This window comes from Nicotiana attenuata, chromosome 12 (assembly GCF_001879085.1).
Source record: "Nicotiana attenuata strain UT chromosome 12, NIATTr2, whole genome shotgun sequence".
Classification (NCBI taxonomy): domain Eukaryota; kingdom Viridiplantae; phylum Streptophyta; class Magnoliopsida; order Solanales; family Solanaceae; genus Nicotiana; species Nicotiana attenuata.
Window position 1 is genome coordinate 6554194 of NC_032000.1, and position 21930 is coordinate 6576123.

Here is a 21930-nt window from a genome sequence, read left to right on the forward strand (position 1 = left end):
GGAGTATTCAGAAAATAAGTTATCAAAATATTTGATATTTATTTATTGTTTTCCTTATATATTTCGTTCATTTATCTTTAAGTATATCCTATTTCATCTATCACCATCAGAGAAAAAGACAATTAATTTGAACTATAATTGGAAGGAATCAGTTCTTTGTTGTCTTCTCGTTTATCAGTAAGGGCAAATTCTCTCATAGCCATTTATGTTAGACGTTAGGGGAATCATAACTACGTAATCTTGTTGCCTTGGCCAAATTTCTAATTTCTTTTTATATCCCATGTGATAATATTTTTACTTAAAGTCATTTTTTGTATAGTCACACTTGCATATTTATATCAAATTAATAAACATAACTTGTGCCGTTTTTATGTACCTTTCTCATAAAAACATGATTTATTAATATACATTACTAGAAGTTCGGCCAAAATCGACCGCTGCCGACCAACCGACTTCGATTCGTTTTTCAATATATTTTATTTTTTTAATCTTTTTTAACGAAACCGACCAAATTCGGTCTGTATTTTTGGCGCAAAAATGCGGAAACTATTTTTGCGTCCCGCGAAATTTATTTTTCAAGAAATCGACCAACTTTAGTAAGTTTTTCATTAAAATAAATTAAAATTAACATTCAAAAATCGACTGAGATCGTCGATTATTTTGGGTGGTCATTTTAAAAAACCAACCGATTTCGGATGGTATTTTATTTTCTTAATAGAACCGATTGACTTGAGCCTTGGGGTTTGCTCCCTTTCAAGGTCTCAAGTTCGAAACCCACTGGGTGCAAACAATTTCTGAGGGCCATCGGACTGGGTAAACCTGAATTAACCGTGGTGCACTTGCGGGAAACTCCTTGCCGAGGGCCTGTGCACCCCCGAAATTAGTCGGGGCTCTTAGAGAATCGGACACTCGGTGCAAATCAAAAAAAAAAGAACCGATTGACACGATCGGTTGTTTTCGCACGAAAATGCAATTAAAGAGTATACATAAGAAAGTCTTAAAGCAAAATGCAACAATGATCTAGTGGTAAAATAGTATCTTGCCGGTACATTTTTTAATTACATAATTCGATACATTTTTTCTATTTTGGACTTACTGACCGCCATGAATCAATCAATTTTTTCCAGTTACAGACCAATATCGGTCGGTTCTGCCAGACAATTTCCTTTTTTCTAATAGTAATATATTATCAGTTCAGACTATCACTTACTTATGATAGACTTCACTTTAGTGGTGATAAAATATCACTAGTAAAGTATCAAATATGAATAAGATTTTTTTTTTCATGGAACACCTTATGAGGACGATTTTCATTCTGTGTCTTTATTTTGTGGTGGAATTGGTTAATTAACTATAACTTTTCTTATTCAATTCTCGGCTACTATATACAACAATTGCCTCTTCTTTTTATAGTAAGTATCTTGTTCCATGCTTTTCTTTTTTAAATAAATCTCAAAGATACTACCTATGTTTGGTTGAGATGTAAAGAGAAGCAATGAAAAGGACTTGCAATAACTTTTTAGGGTGAGGCCATAAGGGTCATTTGTAAATAAGAAATAAAAAGACGGTTCTTTAAAGTTTATCACTATTTTAACTTAGCTACTTTTTGTTTGTGTTTACCCTTAAAAACGGATAACAATTGAATTTATACGCGGTTTTAATAATATGTGGATTAATTCAATACAAGTGATCAGATGTTAGATTAAGCAAGTAAGAGACGTGATAAATGGTCAAACCCATGATAGGAACAAACCCGAGTTCAGTTAATGAACGAGGAACCTGCCTTTGATTTCGAGCTTGCACTTATGAAGAACTTATGAACAAAAATAAGAACTTAGAATAATTTTCAGAAACAGAAATATATTACCTTGCTAAGCGTGTTACAGTGTGTCTAATGAACACTAAGCTTCCCATTTATATAGCAAGGGAGTTTTGCCCTATGTACAATTCTAGGGGGAAAAAAATCTTCCTTTTCGCTAATCACTAATTTTCTGCCGATACAGGCCGAGATTCGCGTCGTGATATTCGTTTGGACACGGACATCACGATCCTTTGATAGTAGTATGTGGTTGTTTGGTAATGCTCTCCGAAGTCTTGGGACTCGAACCGAACCTGGGGGACGTGGCTCCGAAGGTAGGTGCCTTGCTCGGGCTCTGATACGAGAGACTCCTGATTTTGATTCTGATTCCTTATGATCGTAACCCTGCTCCGTTTGCCTCACCAAGAAATCGGGATGCTCATTGGACTCGGTTTTACCCGTATACAGATAGTCCCCTCGTTTCTCAGAGAGTTGGTTCGCCTGAATAATGGGAAACGATAGAGGTTCTCCGGTTCCTTCCTTCGTACGCCATGACGAAGGAGCCGAAACGCCCACCAGTCGCGTCGTTCTAACTTCGAACACGTGTCTCTCATCGGCAGGTTGCCCCGAATGCGAAGCATCGCCTGTTTCCTTATAAAAGCCTCCATCCTTTGTTCTTTTTCTACCTTTTGACCAAGCTATTACCTTCGAGCTTTCCGACTATCATCAAAGTTCATCCAAACCTTCATATCTTCATCCTTGTCCTTCAATCTTCACAGTGATTTTTAGGTTTTACCAAGATTTTCTTGAAAGTGTTCATCCCTGAAGGCTGGTGATAAATAGGACCCTAAGCCTCCCTTGAAAATGTTCATCCTCTAGGGCTGCTCGATTGCAGAGGACTTTAAGGTCGAGAAACCCTCACGCAAACATGACCAGGGTGAAGGATCATCAAGGTACATATGCTCTATGACCGAGGACGTTCTTTCAGTAGTTCGAAAGGACTGCAATTGGTAAGGCAATAATGTAGTAATCCCGGGCCCGAGGACACCATTACTGCCACGTGGAGGGATAATTAAGTGTCTACACTTACCCCTTTACGCTGGGTTCGGTAGACCCAGTTGTTCTGGAATTTTGCATGAGGTACGAGGTATGCCTAGGGAAAATTCATCCGTCGTTATGGAGGATCGTGATCCTCCTCCGCTATTTCATGAACAAGATCCAGTCTCGCTGATTCAATCGATCATCTACTTCGATTATACAGTCCCCGAATTTTTCGAGGAGGACTGATCAAGCTTACTCGTCGGGCCAGCAAGGCCCCCTTTTCGAGTATTGACGAAGACTAAGACCGGGGCTGGCAAGGACACTCCGTTCGATTGAAGACCAAGGATTTGATTCCCCCCGAACACATGTCATTCCCAGAGAAATGGAATGCGTCTTGTAAGTGCAATCTCCCTTTAAGCATCAAAATTCTTTTTCCTTAATTTTCTTCCTTCTCATTCGTACTTATGGTCGTGCAGCTGTCGTCCGGGTTCCGAATGCAGTTCCCCGGCTAAAGGAATGGATTGAGGGCATCTATATGCAGATGTCGTACTCCGAGCGCACATGGCATGGACTCTCGAAGGGCCGATGGGAGGCCTGTTCTCACGGTAAGGCCTATTTCTGAATAGTGAATACCATGCTTTCATATTCCATCATACTGACTTCTCTTCCCCTTTGTTATTGCAGGTTTGCCTAAGACCACTGAACTTAATCATTCGTAAAAGGACGAGGATGTTCCCCCATCCATTGATCCCTCTGTTACGGGGCAGCCCGGGGCTACCACGAAGGAAAAGAAGAAAAGGAAGAAAAATCTTCGGCCTCCCCGGGCTCCGAGGTGAAGAAACCAAAGAAGAGAGTGGCTCGTAAGCCCAAAAAAAGCTCCAGTTCTTGGGTGCTGGATTCCGATTCGCTTCTTCGGCTCAGGGACGACCCCGAGGAAGACGACATTTTCATTACCCACAGAATGATGTTGTTTGGAGGGTAGGTGGCAGCCGAGGGAGAGATTCATGTGGCCGATCTCCCTTAGGCTCGGGAGGTTGATGTGGAGACGGAGGGCGAGATCCCCCGTGATGCTGGCTCCGCTCTGAAGGAAGCACCCCGTGTAATAGAAATTACGGGATGCCCTCCTACACCGATTCCATGCTCGAGGAGGCACAAACAGGAAAGGAGAAGTTCAACAAAGGGATCCATGGAGCGGACAGTCCCCTTCATTCCTTTTTCGATGGTGTGGATTCATCTGCTTTGGAAGATTTGTCCAGGGTCAACGACCTGGAAGTTTTAAAGAAGGACACATCCTTGGAAGCCGACGGGCCGAGTTCGAGCCCGGAATTAATCAATCAGTTCCCTGCACTGAGTGTGGACCCCGATCGAAAGAGGTCGATTATTTTGATCGTCCCAAAGGATGCCCGGGTCCTGTCTGCTCCCGTGGGGTAAGCTAGTTACCTCCGATGCCTGGTGACCGAGGAGGACCAGGCAAAAAAAAATAAGGTGAACGTGCCGAGCCTTTACAATGAGGCACAGCAGGTGCTGAACCGGGTAAGGCATCACTACTTTCCATCGATCTTTACTCAAGGTTTGATTTTCTCACATTTTTCATCTTTTTATAGGCCTCGGTATTCATCACGAGAGCTTCCTTTGGTAGCGGGTTGAGGTTAATCAACTCAAGCTCGAGATCAAGGAGCTTTCCCAGAAAGGGGACATGTATAAGCTCCTCAGCGAGCAACAAGAAGGGGTCGTTAGAAACCTCCAAGCCGAGATGGATGCGGCTCAGAAAGAAGCATCGCCCTTTAGGCGGGAACACGCCGACTTGGTGGAAAAGGTAAAGTTTTTTGAAGTCAGAAATGAAGATCGGTCGCAGTGGCTAAAACCAATACCTCGCAGGTCCAGCAAAAGATCGACTAGATCGACCAACTCTGAAAGGAGATGGACGAGCTGCAAGTAATGGCCGACGAATGGAAAAGCAAGAAGGACCTGCTGGCCTCGGAGAAGGAGACCGCCCAGGCCAAGCTGTCTTCGGTAGAAATTCAACTTTGAGTGGCGACGGAGAAGGCTGATAAATGGGCTCAGCAAAATGAGGATCTTTGAACACAACTGGGTTTGGCCATCGCCGAATGGGATGCCCTTGGCAAAGAGCTCGAAATAACAAGTTAGATATAACCTCGCCTGATGCTGATGAGATGGTGGCTCAACACAAGGCCAATGTCGAAGCAGCCGAGGCCCGCCTGAAGACCACTGCTGAGTACGTGAGGCGGCTATCCAGAAGGGAGACCCTCGAAGAAATACATGCCCGAGGCTTTGACCAATCCGCCGAGATCAAGGAGGCAAAAAGATTTGAGTTCGAGGCGAAGAAGCTAGCTGAACCCTAAGGTGAGGAGGGCTCCGAAGAATCCGAAGGCCCCGACATTTCTGGTGACAAATCGGGCTCCGTCGAAAGGCGCAAATGCCTTAGGATTTTTTAGTTTTTGTATCCTGTACATATTTCTTGTTCAGTTCGAGGCCGTTTTTGTTGGGCCTTAGTAAAGATATTCCGAAATATATAAATAAATTTCCCCCTTTTGGCAATTTCAAGTTTCTACTATCTTAGCATCTTTTTATAATTGCAAATATTTCTAATGCCTTAGCACAATATCAAACATAGTAATGAGTCATTTATTGTTCGGAAAACCTGACCTCGATGCAGTTCTTGCTCGAAACCTTTGAAAACTCTGAGTGATCGAAAGTTTTCCCAAGATGCTTAAGTGTTTTTAGACGATGCCTTTGCCGAGGGTAACCTTTTAGCAAGTTTAGAATTTTGTTGAAGGCCTTACATTTTGATTATGGGCGTCAGACGTCTCCAAACCGCTTTTTAGGGTGGTCGTAGCCTTTTAGGTTTAGGTATTGCCTAATAGCTTTTGTTCCTCCAGGTTTAAATACCCGGGCCGCCCGAGCATATTTTGGACGATAGTTCCCAAGTGGGGGTAGCCCTTTGGTCTCGGATAAGGGTGGCCCTTAGGCTTGATAATCCCCCGATAGGAATAGCCCTTAGGCTCAACGCTTTTAGAAGAAAAAAGTATGTAATAGCAAGGTAGAAACTTCCTTTTTATTTCTGTGCGTAACGTACAATATTGAAAATGTGTAAAAGCTTTTATTATGGCAAAGGTGGCCTACACGGGCACTGTTCACTTGACCGTTTGGCCCTTACAATAAATCCTAGATACCGAGCCTAGATTGTTCAAGCACAAAGTTTCCTTCCTTCTTTGCTAAGAAGATTGACCCGAGGGTGATGGTCCCCACTATTCGAGGTCGATCTTGAGAGGGCTCGGATACTGTTGATGAGACTATTGACTCCGATTTTAAAATCGGTCTTCGATTCTAAGTTAGCACGATTTAATGTTGCTCGTTAATATTCTTGTCGGATAACCCACCGGTTCAAGGGAAAAAGAGTGTGATGCGTGCTTTCAGACCTAATAGTCACATTCTCCTTTGGTTGTTACCTGCAAGCTTACTCCAATTCGTAATATTACAAAATGGTGAATGAGGTCGTACCTTAGCAGTATTACCACTTTAAGTACGTCACATTCCAGTTGTTTGATAGTTGTGCATTGTTTCCTGCTTCGAGTTTGTATGAACCTTTACTGGTAATCCCGATGACTTGCTATGGTCCTTCCCAATTCGGCCCCAGCTTCCCCTCATTCGGGTTCCGGGTGTGCAATGTTAATTTTCTTAACACCAAATCTTCAATATTGAAGTGCCAGAGGTTGGGTCTTCGGTTGTAATATCTTTCTATCTATTGTTTCTGAGCGGCCAACCGGACAAGGGAAGCCTCGTGCCTCTCATCCAATAGTTCCAGGCTTGTGCTCATGGCCTCACCGTTTGATTCTTCGGTCACATATCGGAACCTAAGGCTCAGTTCTCCCACTTTGACTGGTACTGGTGTTTCTGCACCGTAGACTAATGAAAATGGAGTGGCCCCGGTACTATATTTCGAGGTTGTACGGTATGCCCACAAGACTTTGGGCAGAATTTCTTTCCATTTCCGTTTGGCATCTTCAGGTTTTGAAGTATGGTCTTATTTATAGATTCTACCTGTCCGTTCCCACTAGGGTGATAGGGTGTTGACAAGATCTTTTTGATCTTATAGTCCTCAAAAAATCTATTTGCTTTGCTGCCAATGAACTGCTTCCCGTTATCACACACTATCTCGGCCGGTATTCTGAACCGGCATATTATGTGGTCCCAAATAAAGTCGATAACTTCCCTTTCCCGGACCTTCTCGAACACTCGAGCTTCGACCAACTTATAAAAATAGTCGGTCATAAATAGTATGAATTGAGCCTTACCGGGTGCTCGCGGCAGGAAACCGACAATGTCCATTCCCCACTTCATGAACGGCCAGGGTGACAAGACTGAATGTAGTAGCTCTCTGGGTTGATGGATCCTTGGTGCATGACTCTGGCATCCGTCGCATCTTCGTACAAAGTCCTTTGCATCTTTCTCCATGTCGATCTAGTAATAGCCAGCCCTGATTTTCTTGCGAACCAAAGATTCTGCCCTCGGATGGTTTCCGCAGGTGCCTTCGTGAACTTCCCTCAGAATATATTCGGTATCTCCCGGCTTGATAAGTGGGGATATTAACTACTTATTAGCGCCTTTTAGCTTTCGTTTTCGTCCAAAAGTGTGTAATTACATTCACGAAAACTGATGAAATATGTTTAATTGCAGGAGTTTTGGAAAATGAGCCACAAAGATAAAATTCAACTCAAGAAGGAGTGATCTGAACTCAAGGACAAAATCAGGCACAAAAGCATAAAGTGCGGATTGCAGATTTCCATCTGCGGCCGCAGAATGCAAAAGGGAATCCACCAGAGTGCTAGTGCAAAATGCGGACCGCACAATTATTGTGCGGCCGCAGAAGCTAAGCAAGAGCAGAAGTTCAGAGAGTATGCATATGGAGTTCAAAGGAAGTGCAGACCGCACAATTATTGTGCGGCCGCAGAAGTCATCCACGCGGCCGCACTCAGAATTTTGCGGTCCGCAGAAGGGCCCTGTGCGGCCGCACCAAGAAATGTGCGAACCACAGATTATGAAAGATGCGGCCGCATTCCAGAATTGTGAGGACCCAGTTCCAACTCCTGTCAAGACTCAAGAAAAGTGCGGACCGCACATGGAATTGTGCGACCGTAGAACCTCCAAAAGGGCATTTTTGTCCGAAATTTCAGCTTTGTATAAATAGACTAGTTTCACGAAACTAGGTCAAATTTTGAATATTGAAACTCCTGTAGCCATTTTTCCTTATGCTTTAGGCAACATTAGCTTACTTTAGTGATTTAACATTGGATTTTTATCTTCTAATCTTTCAATATGAGTTTTATCATCTTTTCTACCTTGTTTTCTTCTATACCTATTATGAGTAGCTACATTTTTAACTAGGGTTGCGACCCAACCCTAGTGTGTAAACCTAATGGGTGTTTGATTTATGGCTTGTTTATGGTTGGGTGTTGATTATTTAGCTTTGTTCTTGCTTTTTATTGTATAATTAATGATTGCAATCATTCGTTCATGCCTATTTGACTTGGTCTCTACTTGAGAAAGAGAGACTTAGTCTAGGAAAACTTGGATAACAAGAATTTGGGATGAAATCAAGATATTGATAGTTTCAATTAAAGGGTTGAACCTAAAGATAGTAATACCTGACTTGAGCATTTTACCAATTGTTTTGTTCAATACCCATTTGGACTTGAGAAAGCCAAATTGGGCAAAATCACTCTCTTACCGAGAGGTATTGAGTGGGTACTTGAGTGTTGATAGCTATAATCCATCTCGACCAACACAAAAAGTTTTAAATTTTACAATCCGTTAGGCAAACACCTAGGTGAAGGTCATAGCCGTAGGCCTATTACATTATATAAAAACACAACAAAAACACAATCCGTTAGTTTCAATTAATTGTATTGCAATCTTAGTTTAATTTAGACCTAGAAACAACCATATTTGTGGAAGTGCAATCTAAGATAGTTCAAACTCATTCACCGCAATATATACTCCTAAATCTGATTCCTATAGCTCCCCGTGGAATTCGACCCCGACTCTGTTGGGTATTACTATTGCATCGACCGTTTCATAACCTCGAATAGAGGTGTGACTCGGACGAGATCACGGACCCAAGCATATGGTGAGCGGGCTAAACCTGGCCGCCTTCGTGCATAGAGCTCTTGATTCTTTAGGATCCGAGGGTAACTTCCCAGTCTTCAAGTAGTCTATATACTTGTTTCTCCAATCCCAGGTTAAACTTGTTGAGTTTATTTCGGCATGGCCTTCTTCCACTATCGATTTTATGAGTTGTACAATCGTTCTTGAACTGAATTCATCGTCATCAACCGATGACCCCAAGTTATCCAGAGCATCGGCCTCGCTATTTTGGTCTCGGGGTACGTGTTGTGAGGTCCAATCCTTGAATCGATGCAGCGTTACTTGCAATTTGTCCAAATACCTTTGCATTCGTTCCTCTTTTACTTCAAACGTCCCATTAACTTGATTTACCACGAGGAGGGAATCGCACTTAGCTTCGACCACCTCAGCTCCCGGGCTTTTAGCCAATTCGGGACCTACAATCATGGCCTCATTGTTAGTCAATTTCACAGTTCTAATAGACTGCCTAACTACATTACCTGTAGGCGGCTTTAACGCGATGCCGAGTTCGGACCCATTTGCATTCGAGGCACCGTCCGTAAAGAGGGTCCAAATTCCCGAGGAATCTCCTAGGTTAACAACAATTCCTTTTCGACTTCGGGTATTATACCGGTGTAAAGTCGGCCATGAAGTCTGCAAAAATTTGAGATTTGATGGCAATCCGGGGTCAATATTCAATATCGTACCCGCTAATTTCTACGGCCCATTTGGCCAATCGGTCCGAGAGCTTGGGTTTCTGTATTATGTTCCTTAGTGGTTAAGAAGTTACGGCGCATATAGGGTAGCACTGAAAATACGGCTTTAACTTTCTGGAGGCGCTTAGCAAAGCGAGCGCCAATTGTTCTAGGTGAGGATACCTTGTTTCAGCCTCGCCTAGAGTTCTACTAACATAATAGATAGGAAATTGCATACCTTCCTCTTCCCGAACTAAGAACCCACTTACCGTTATCTCGAATACCTCTAAGTACAGGTACAACTGCTTGTTTGCCTTCGGAGTATGGAGCAAGGGTGGACACAAAAGGTACCATTTGAATTCTTCCAAAGCTTGCTGAAACTCCGGGGTCCACAAAAAGTTGTTATTCTTCTTCAATAATTTGAAGAACCGATGGTTCTTTTCGGAAGACCTCAATATGAACCGGCCCAGAGCGGCTATGTGCCCGGTTAGCCTCTGAAAAACCTTGACACTGTCCACCACAGTGATATCTTCTATAGCTTTGATTTTATCGGGATTGATCTCGATCCCTTGGTGGGACACCATGAATCCAAGGAACTTTCCGGATCCGACCCCGAATGAGCATTTCTCCGGGTTCAGCTTCATATTGTATTTCTTCAGTAAGTCAAAGGTTTCCTATAAATGTTTCAAATGGTCCTCTGCTCGCAAAGACTTAACTATCATATCGTCAATATAAACTTCCATTGATTTTCCTATTTGTTCTTCGAACATCCAGTTTACTAGGCGTTGATAAGTGGCACCTGCTTTTTTTAGTCCGAACGACATTACGTTATAACAATAGGTGCCGAATTTAGTGATAAAGGAAGTTTTTCTTGATCGTCCGGGTCCATTGGGATTTGGTTGTACTCGGAATAGGCATCGAGAAAGCTGAGTATCTTGTGCCCGACTGTCCCATCGATCATGCAATCGATGTTAGGCAAAGGAAAAGAGTACTTAGGGCTTGCCTTATTCAAGACTTTGTAGTCTATGCACATTCTCAATTTATTTCCCTTTTTAGGCACTACTACTACGTTAGCCAACCAATTCGGGTACTTAACTTTCCGAATGGAACCTATTTTAAGGAGTTTGGATACCTCGTCTTTGATGAATGCGTGCTTGATTTCGAACTGAGGCCTCCTCTTCTATTTTACTGGGCAGAACTTCAGATCCAAGCTCAGCCTAGGAGTGGTTATTTCTGGCGGGATCCCTGTCATATCAAGATAGGACCAGGCGAAGCAAGCAATATATGTTAGCTATAAGGAATTTAATGAGTTTTTTCCTAAGCTCGGGAGTTAACCCCGTGCCCGGGTTTACCTTTCGGTCGGGCAGATGTTCGATCAATATAACTTGCTCCGGCTCCTCGACCGTCGATTTGGTGGAATCGGAATTGTTAGGGGTGATGAACGACCTAGGAACTCCGTAATCATCATCCTCCCCTGCTTCCTGCTTCTCCGGTTCGGTTGGGGCTGGGGCCGGTATCGGTGATTGCTATTTAGTTTCTTCCTTCTTAACTGGCTCTGAGTTTTTCGATGTTGAGAGTGCGAACATCGGGATCATCTCATCGATCGCGAACATTTCTTTTGTGGTCGGTTGCTCTCCGTAAACCATCTTGATCCCTCCCGGCATGGGGAACTTTAGTGCCGTCGACGGTATTGCCCTCATGTTGTGAATCCATGGCCGCTCGAATAGAGCACTATATCTTATATCCCCTTCAATAACATAGAACTTCATTTCCTGAATGGTCCCGGTAGGGATCTCCCCTTCAGTAGTCTCACATGCCATCTTGAATTCGCTTAGGACCTAGACTACAAGCACTATTTGGTCTTGTAGATCTAGCTGCTCTACGACCCTTGATCTGATGATATTGGCCGAGCTACCCGAATCAATTAACACACGCTTAACTTGAGATTTATTTATGAGTACAGATATTACCAGCGCATCATTATGCGGTTGCACGATACCTTCAGCGTCCTCATCGTTGAAAGAGATGGTACCCTCTGGTATGTAATCTCGGGTTCGTTTTTCCCTTATAATGGACACCTTAGTGCGCTTTAGCATTGGCCTCTGGGGGATGCCGACTCCACCAATGATCATGTTAATGATGTGCTGAGGTTCCTCTTACTCGGTTTGTTTGTTGGAGTCCCTACTCCTTAAGTGATTTTTGGCTCGATCACTCAAAAATTTCTGGAGGTACCCGTCACTGAATAACCGGGCCACTTCTTCCCTTAGTTGTTGGCAGTCTTCGGTCCTGTGACCGTGAGTGCCATGATGCTTACACATCAGGTTGGGGTCTCTTTGGGCAGGATCGAATTGCAATGACCGAGGCCACTTGGTATCTTTGATGTGCCCGATGGCAGATACGATGCCGGCAACATCGACACTGAAGTTTTATTATGATAATCTCGGTACCTCCCCGGCCCCGAGTGGCCTGTTGAAACCGTTTTTACTCATGAGTCCCTGGCTATTTTGGCCTCGATCGCTCCTTTTTTCATTCTTCGCAGGGTTACGTCCGGATCCGCTACCCCTTCGATCTTCTCTATACGGTTGATACCGATCTCTATTCGGTCTTAGTTCATGATCGATGACTCTTTTAGACCTGTCATTAGTTCCAATAGGATAAATAGACCCGAAGGGGGCCCCGAGATGATCATCCTCGACCTTGATGGCCCCGACGTGAGCTTTTACAAAGGCATACGCAAGCATAGCAAATGAATCAATGGAATTAGGGGGGTAAGTTGTGATACCATATCATTGCTCCTTTTGACAGGGTTTCTTCGAACTTTTTCAGCAAAACCGAATCGATTTCGTCATCTTCTAAGTCATTTCCCTTGATGGAACACGTGTAGGAGGTTACATGTTCATTTGGATCCATGGTTCCATTATACTTTGGAATTTCGGGAATACGGAAGTTCTTCGGGATTGGTCTCGGTGCTACGCTCGGAGGGAAAGGCTTTTGGACAAATTTCTTATAATCCAGGCCTTTCAATATCGGGGGTGCTTCTGGGATTTGATCAACTCTAGAGTTATAGGTCTCCATTTTTTGTCGTTGGCTTCGATCTTCTTTTCCCCCGATTCCACCCACTTCTTCTCCTCAAGCATATTTATTATCTCAGGGTTGGTCCCGAGTTCAACTTTGCCCGGCCTTTCCGTGATTTGTTCATTTCTTCGGGTGTTCTCCTGGGATGGTTCGGGCTCAACTCTGCTGGGGCGCGGCTTTGATTCTGTAGCTGGGCTATCGTCACGTGTTGAGCTTGTAGCATTTCGAAGATTACCCGCGAATTTATTCCATTGCCTTCACTATCGTGCGTACCCCGGGCTATTTACCGGGCTCCTCCGCAGATGTTGTTCTCAGAATCGGTAGGCAAGTTTGCATCGATGGCCACATGTGAGCTGGCATCGATTGGGTCCGCAATCGGAGCTCTGTTGGGGTCAACTGTCACGACCCGGAATTCCCACCGTCGGGACCGTGATAGCGCCTAATATTTCACTTAGCCATCTGCAATCTGATGGGCTGAGCAAGTCCCTCAATAAACCTCCTCGCCCTCTCTCTCTCTCTCTCTCTCTCTCTCTCTCTCTCTCTCTCTCTCTCTCTCTCTTTCTCTCGGTAGGAAGCAGAAGAATAACATGATGGGCCTGATCCACAAATCGAGTCTCGTATTGAGTGACAGTCATAGAACCCTGTTGCAGACGCTCGAACTGCCTCTGATTGTCCTCTCTGAGTGATAGGAATACATATCAAGAAATAGCTGAGAGAACCGGTCCCAAGTAAGAGCCGTCGACCCAGCTAGTATGACCAACATATAGTCCCTCCACCATTTCTTGGAGGAACCCGACAAATGAAATGCAGCAAAGTTGACCCCATTGGTCTCCACTATCCCCATGTTCCGTAATACCTCATGACAGCTGTCTAGATAGTCCTGGGGATCCTTTGAAGATGCACCGCTATAGTGAACTGGGAAAAGCTTGGTAAACCTATCCAATCTCTACAAAGCCTCAGAAGACATAGCCGATCCATCACCGGTCTGTGCTGCAACACCCGGCTGAACTACCCCAACAGGCTGAGCTGTTGGAGTCTGAAACTGAGGAGCCATCTACTCCGGAGTGTGGGTAGCCGGAGTCTGTGCTCCTTCCCTATCCTGAGAGACGGCTGGTGCTACAGGAAATGTGTCGGCCTGTGCCACACTCTCCATGAGGCCCACTAGAAGAACCAAAGCATCCTGAAGTACCGGGGTGGCGATGAACACCTCTAGGACCTGAGTTGGTCCTGCTGGAACGGTCTGGGTTGGAGCCTCCTCATCAAACTCTACCTGAGGCTCTGCCGCTAGTGCTGTTGCTCGAGCTCGGGGCTGAGATCTGCCCCTGCCTCGGCCTCTGCCCCTCGTAGGAGCTATTGTTGCTCAACTGAAGATGCGGTACGCGTTCTCGCCATCTGCGAGAGAACAGAATAGAAGAGTTCAATTAGCAATGATAGAATAAAATCGCACGATAAAAAAGAATAAAAGTGAAACTGTTCCTAACTCCATAGCCTCCGGAAGATAAGTACAGACGTCTCCATACCGATCCTCCAGACTCTACTAAGTTTGCTCGTGACTCCTGAGACCTATGTAACCTAGTGCTCTGATACCAACTTGTCACGACCCAGAATTCCCACCGTCGGGACCGTGATGGTGCCTAACATTTCACTTGCTAGGTAAGCCAACGTTAGAAAAATTTATCCATTTTTAACAATTGGATTAAACAACGAAAGATAATTGGAATAACTGAAATATCAATGCGAAAGATAAAACTGCCAAACGTCTATTACAATTCCCTGAACCTGGTGTCACAAGTGCACGAGCTTCTAAAGTAATACACATAAAGGTTTGAAATAAGTACAAAGCTGTCTGAATAAAGTTGTACAGCTAAAAGAAAAGAGGATGGGGACTCCAGGAGCTGCGGGTGCTGAACAACTTTACCTCAAGTCTCCACAATAGTCCGATCCGAGCTCGCTAATAACCACCGCTGGGACCGTCTCCAGAATCTGCATAGCGTGCAGAGTGTAGTATCAGTACAACTGCCCCCATGTATTGGTAAGTGTCGAGCCTAACCTCGACGAAGTAGTAAGCGGCTAAGGCGGGTCACCTACACTATAACCTGTACGCAATATATAATAATGACAGAAATAATGGAAATACCAAAAAAAAATTAAACAGTCAACAAAAAATGAGAACTACAGCCTCGAAATAAACCAGTGACGCCCAGAGTTACCAATCTTTACTAGTTCAAACAAAAGTATATATGAAAAAAAACGCAGCTAAGGAAATAGAAATATGTATATTGTTGCGGCGCGCAACCCGATCCCACTAGAAAACACATAATCCTCTCTTATTCCACCGTATCAATAACAATATCAGTAAATAACACATATTTGTTGCGGCGCGCAACCCGATCCCACCATTTATCAATATCAATATCATAATTCACCCTTATTTCACCATATCAATCCACCCTTATTCCTCCGTTGCGGCGTGCAACCCGATCCCACCGAATACACATATTCACCCTTATTCCACCATATCAATCCTCCCTTATTACACATGCTGCGGCGTGCAGCCCGATCCCACCATATCAGTACCAAACACTCAATGTGCACGACAAATCAACAATCTAAATCACAAGGCCTTTACGATAACTCAATACCAAACTGAACCAAGAAGAAGAAACCTTGTTCAATATAGAATCTACACAAATAATATTACACAGCGAGACCAAACCAGCAATTTACAGTTAGAAGGTGAAAATGAGTCAAATTAAGCAAATAGCGGGGATTGGGGGAACTATGAAGAGAGCTAACATGGTTAACAGAAGAAGATATTGATTAATACGTAGCAGTTAAGCATGGAAAGCATTTAGAGCATATAACAATTAAGACAAGGAGGGAAACAGTTAAAGGATAGTAGTAAATCAGGGGAAAACAGACAATTCGGCGGCGTATAAGCACTCATCACCTTGCATATACGCCGCTCACATGGATTTCATGTAGCAAATAAGTCAAGGGTTCCTAATCCCTCGAGTCAAAGTTAGACACGTCACTTACCTCACTCTGTGGGCCACTCAATGCTCAATTACCGCTTTTCCTCTAGTATCCACCTCAAAACCACTCGTATCTAGCCACAATTAACTCAATAACATCAATAATCGCTAAAGGAATCAACTACAATGCATAAATTTAGAATTCCCAACCTTTCCCCCAAAAAGTCAAAAACCGACCCCGGGCTCGCTTGGTCAAAACCCGAGGTTGGGACAAAAATCAATTTACCCATTCACCCCCGATCCCAGATATATAATTAGTTTTGGAACCCGACCTCAATTCGAGGTCTAAATCTCCAATTTTTCCAAATCCCTGGTCTCTACCAAAAACCCCAAATTCTACCATGGAAATCTTAGATTTTAGGTTGGAAATTCATGAAATGTGATGGAAAATTGAAAGAAAGTGGGTTAGGATCACTTACCAAAATTTTGGGGAAGAGTTGGTCTTAGAAGAATCGCCTCTAGGGTTCTAGGATTTGAAAATTTGAAGAATGAATCAAAAATCCCGTCCAAAATTCATTTTGATCAGTTGCAGGTATTTGCTAACCAAATGCGAACCCCGCAAATGCGAACTTCTCTTCATAAATGCGAAGATTTACCTGAGCCTCTTAACGTCGCAAATGCGACCCATGGTCCGCAAATGCAAACTGCCAGGATCGCAAATGCGATCAATGCTTCGCAATTGCGAAGTTGCCCCTCCCCGCCCACTGCTCGCAAATGCGATAATTTCTTCGCAAATGTGAGGCTCGCATTTGTGAGCCAGACCTCGCAAATGCGAAGTCTGTAGACCTGAAGCACACTAGCTATGTTTCCTAAGTTCAAAACACTCCGAAACCTATCTGAAACTCACCCGAACCCTCGGGGCTCCAAACCAAACAATAACACTTGAAACCACGAATTTAGTACCAAATCAAATGAAATTCTCAAGAACACTTTGAAATTCCTATTTTCACAACCGGACGTCCGAATCATGTCAAACCAACTCCGTTTCTCACCAAATTTCATGTACAAGTCTTAAATATTTTAATGAACCTGTACCTGGCTCCAGAATCAAAATACGGACCCGATACCAACAAGATCAAACATTAATAATTTCTTAAAAATTATTAAATTTTCAGGCTTTCAATTTTCATCAAAAATTCATAACTCGAGCTAGGGACCTCCAAATCCGATTCCGGGCATACGCGTAGGTCCCATATTTCGATACGGACCCACCAGTACTATCAAAATACGAATCCGAGTCCGTTTAGCAAAAATATTGACCGAAGTCAACTCAAATGAAGTTTTAAGTAAAAATCCTTATTTTTATCAACTTTCAACACAAAAACTTTTCAAAAATATGCCCGGACTACGCATGCAAATCTAGGAGGAATATGAGGTTTTAAAGGCATCTGAACACAGAATTTGGTTTTAAATCATAAGATGACCTATCGGTTCATCACATCAACAGGGGGCACCTCGCTGCTGGGCACTATATTGTTGTTCTCTCCATGGTGTCCAGACACGACATCAACATTCAAGTGAGCGGATTGAGAGTTTGGCATTGCTAAGTTGACATGAAATTAAAATCTCAAAGAACAAGCGTAAACCATTGTGCGTTATGAAAATTTGTATCAAATTACCACTATTATCATTATCCCCACGGTGCGTGCCAAACTGTTTATCCTTAAAAATGGATAACAGTTGAATTTATACGCGATTTTAAGAATATGTGGATTAGTTCAATACAAGTGATCAATGACGTTAGATTAAGCAAGTAAAAGATGTGATAAATGGTCAAACCAATGGTAGGAATGAACCCGAGTTCAATTAATGGCTTAACGGGAATCTGCCTTCGGTTCCGAGCTTGCACTTATGAAGAACTTATGGACAAAAACAAGAACATAGAATAACTTTCAGAAACAGAAATATATTACCTTGGTAAGCGTGTTACAATATGTCTAATGAACACTAAGCTTCCCCTTTATATAGTAGGGGAGTTTTACCCTAGGTACAATTCTAAAAAAGGTAAAAATCTTCCTTTTCGCTAATCATTAATTTTCTGCCGATACGGGCCGAGATTCGCGCCGTGATATCCGATTGGGCACGGACATCACGGCTCTTTGTTAGTCGTATGCGGTTGTTTGGTAATACTCTCCAAAGTCTTGGGACTCGAACCGTACCTGGGGGACGTGACTGATCGGGTCCAACCCTATACCACTACAGAGTGGCAAGAGCGGTCGATGCAACTTTTACCCGAGAAGGTTGGGATCAAATCCACAGGGAGCTAGAATGTTTGGGAATTGGGTTCCTATATACACTAGTAACATGCAAAGTAATTGTTTACACTTCTAAAGATGCGTTGATGGTTCACTCACTACTAGAAAATCAACCTATGGCAACGGCCGTAAAACCGTTGCAACAGGCAGGTAAACCCTTGCCATAGAGTTATTGGAATGGTTTAGCGACTGTTACATCCACTCGCGTGCCAATAGATCTAGAGTAACGGTTCTTGCAACAGTTATCCAAACCGTTGCTATAGGGCGATCTATCGCAATGGTTTTTCCTCTGCCTGAAGCAACGAGTACTCTTTCCAATCGCAACGGTTAAAAACCGTTACCATAGAGTTCACAATAGCTAAAAATTGTTACCATATTATTTACTACAACGGTTGGAAACCGTTACCAATTTATTGCAACGGTTATGTAAGCTATTGCAACGTTTATTTACAGATATTCTAACGGATTCATTACACTACTGTAACGGTTTTATTTCCATTGCATCGGTTTTAACTACCTATTGCATCAGTTTATCGCATATTTTGGAACGATTTGCAAGACCTATTGGAACAGTTTGCAAGATTATTGTAACAGTTCTATTAGACTATTATGCCCTGGTTGTAAATGAATATTTACATATATATAAATTTGTGATAACCTAAAATTTATATAAATAAAAAGATAAAACACTTCATAATCTATATTGTCCAATAAGCTAATATATCCATAGAACTAAATATTTTAACCCAATCACGTAAGTTTTACATTTCAACACTTCAAGAGTTAGAGTAAGTTTTAAATGTTGATAACAAAAGATTCCTAGAACATCGACAACAATTCAAAGTTCTTAAGTAAGGTCTAGATCTTCGCTAACTCCATCTTCCCTTGCTTCAATAGCTCCACCTACAAAAGAGAATATATATAGTCATTATCCTTCAAGGGTTGTTTTATCATTATAAGAATGGATATGGTCCATGAACAATGGATAAAGCACAAAGTTTTCAAATGTATTATAGTCAGTTGCATGTAACAAATCCAACAGAGAGAAAGAAACAAGTTAACACAAATGAAGAAGCCAAAGTTAAGTAACAAATCCAAATCATCAAAACCAAACTTGTAAACATATATATTTAGGCAAATTGAGAGCAGTCACACATTCTAAATTACTGAAAAACAAAAGGGGTTATCAACTTCAAAATAAATAAGGAATTGTCCATTAAGGAGAAACTAATTTATGGGAAAACAAAAGAAATTCATGTTTTTATCAGAAAACTTAAGGAAAGCACAGAAGGACACATGAAAGCTACCTAAAAGGAAAAGCAAATATCTTTTCCAGATAATAAAACTTTAGCATATGCATGTCATAGTGAAGACTTTTTAGTAGAATGTGACGACTCGGCCAGTCGTCTCATGAGTTACCGCTCCGTTTCCCCCATGTCTGCTTCTTATTGATTTTTTCATCTGTATTTTGAAGTATCGGGTTGGATGGATCGAATCCGGATTGGTTTTGGTGAAGTTTGAGACACTTAGTCTCTTTTAAGAAGGCTTGAGTTGGAAAAGTCAATCGGATGTTGACTTATGTGTTAGAGGGCTCGGATGTGAGTTCCGATGGTTCGGTTATCTTCGGGAGGTGGTTTATGACTTAGGAGTGGGATCGGAATGGGTTTTGGAGGTCCGGAGTAGATTTAGGCTTGAATTGGCGAAGTTGAGATTTTGGCTATTTCCGGTTGGTAGGCGAGATTTTGATATAGGGGTCGGAATGGAATTCCGAGAGTCGCGGTAGCTTCGTTATGTGATTTGGGATGTGTGTGCAAATTTTCAGGTTACTCGAGCGTGATTTGGTTGGTTTTTATTATCAAAAGCATATTTCGGAAGATTTTAGAAACTTAGGGTTGAATTCGACGTATTTCGGGTGATTTGATGTTGTTTGAGGTGTTTTGAGGAATGGAACAAGTTTGAATAAGGTTTTAGGATGTGTTGGTGCTTTTGGTTGAGGTCCCGAGGGCCTCGGGGTGAATTCGGATGGTTAACGGGAAGATTTGAGACTTGAGAGATTGCAGAAAATTTGCTGCTTCTGGTGTTTTTGCACCTGCGGTTTGGGGTCCGCAGGTGCGGCGCCGCATGTGCGAGGGAGAGGCCGCAGAAGCGGTTCTGGAGGGGATTGTCAGGAACCGCAGATGCGGTATGGGGACCGCACCTGTGGAGTCGCAGATGCAACCAGTTGACCGCAGATGCGGTATGTGGCCGCTAAGTGAGTTCCGCAGAAGAGGAGGAGTTGACCGTATATGCGGTACCGCAGAAGCGAGTTTTAGACCGCAGATGCGGAAAGGCTTGGGCAGACAGACCATATATGTTGTTTCATTTTGCGATTTTGGGTTATTTCACCATTGTTGCCTCCGACCTTGGAGCTTTTTGGGCGATTCTGAAGAGGGAAATCAAGAGACTTTGTTAAGGTAAGGAATTTTGGACCTAAAACACAATTCTATGATAGATTTTCATGGATTAAGACTGAAATTAAAGGAATTAAAGGACTAAAAATGGAGGATTAGGGCTTGAGTTTAAGAAGCCTTTAAATGGGGATTTGAGGGGTCATTTGGGCTCCAATTTTCGTAATTTTGATGTGTATGAACTCGTGGGGAGATAAGGAATCCGTTGGTGTAAAAAGTTTTGAGTTTCGAGAAGTGGGCCCGGGGCTCGGGTTTTGCTAATTTCGGGATTTTTTGGTATTTTTGGATTATTCTAGCTTGGGCTTTGTTCCCTTAGCATGTTTCGACATCTTCCTTCTGATTTTGGATAGATTCGACACGCGTGGAGGCCAATTCGAAAGGCTAAGGCGTCGCGAGCTAGAGATTTAGCCGGTTCGAGGTGAGTAATGATGGTAAATGATGTTTTGAGGGTTTGAAACCCTGGATTGTGCATCGTAGTACTATATTGAGGTGAGGCACACACTCGATGACGAGCGTGGGGTCGTGTACTATTAGGGATTTGGACTCGATCCATCCCGATTGATGATTTTACCGCTTATTTGATCGGAAACTATTTGTTATCATCGTTTATTGGGCTGAATGCCATATTTGGGCTTTATGCCAACTACTTGAACCCTTCGGGGCTTTTATTTGATATTTCCTCACTGTTTTGACTTACTATTTGAACTTAGTCAGGTTAATTTCCACTGTTTTACTACTCGGCCATTTTTTACTCGGTTTTGAGACTTAAATGATATTTTAATGATGTTTTGGGCTGAGAAAAACTGTTTTATTAATGCTCGAGGGGCTTGTGAGTATTTTTTACTGAGTAAGGCCGAGGGCCTATGTTGTGAGGAGACATTGATGCTGATTTGAGGCTGAGGGCCTGAGATATGTACGCCACGAGGTGGCTTGAGTGATATGAGGCCGAGGGTCTAGATTTGATGCCACGAGATGGCTTGTTATTGCGCTTGGGCCGCAAGGGGCCCCTCCAGGAGTCTGCACACCCCCAGTGAGCGCGGGTACCCATTGTGATGTGAGATTGAGACCGAGGGGCTGTTACGAATGTGAGATATCGCCCGAGGGGCGGATGTGGTGTTATTGTGCTCGAGGGGCAAATTCCTATCTGTTTACTTTATCATAATTGACTGTCAATTACCTGTTTAAAGAACATTTTCTTGATTTTCACTGGTTTTATTGAAATTAATTGATTTTACTGCTTCATTATAGATTGCCATATGCTTTACGTTTTCTTGCTTTCAGTCATTATTTATAATTATTACTCACTGAGTTGGAGTACTCACTCTACTCACTGCACCCTGTGTGCAGATTCAGGCGTAGCTGGTTCCGCTCCGGAGTGCTGATTTTCTCCAATTCCAGGCGGTCCCTTTTGAGATTACGAGGTAGATGTTGACGTCCGTA

General features: G+C 43.0%; 1 protein-coding gene across 1 annotated transcript; it reads right to left on the bottom strand.

The window, feature by feature from the left end:
- Positions 8969-10322, bottom strand: LOC109235843. The gene is made up of 3 exons (XM_019402092.1): positions 9948-10322; positions 9484-9637; positions 8969-9420 (listed from the first exon to the last, which is right to left on the bottom strand). The coding sequence occupies exons 1-3, from the start codon at positions 10320-10322 to the stop codon at positions 8969-8971; spliced, it is 981 nt and encodes a 326-aa protein (XP_019257637.1).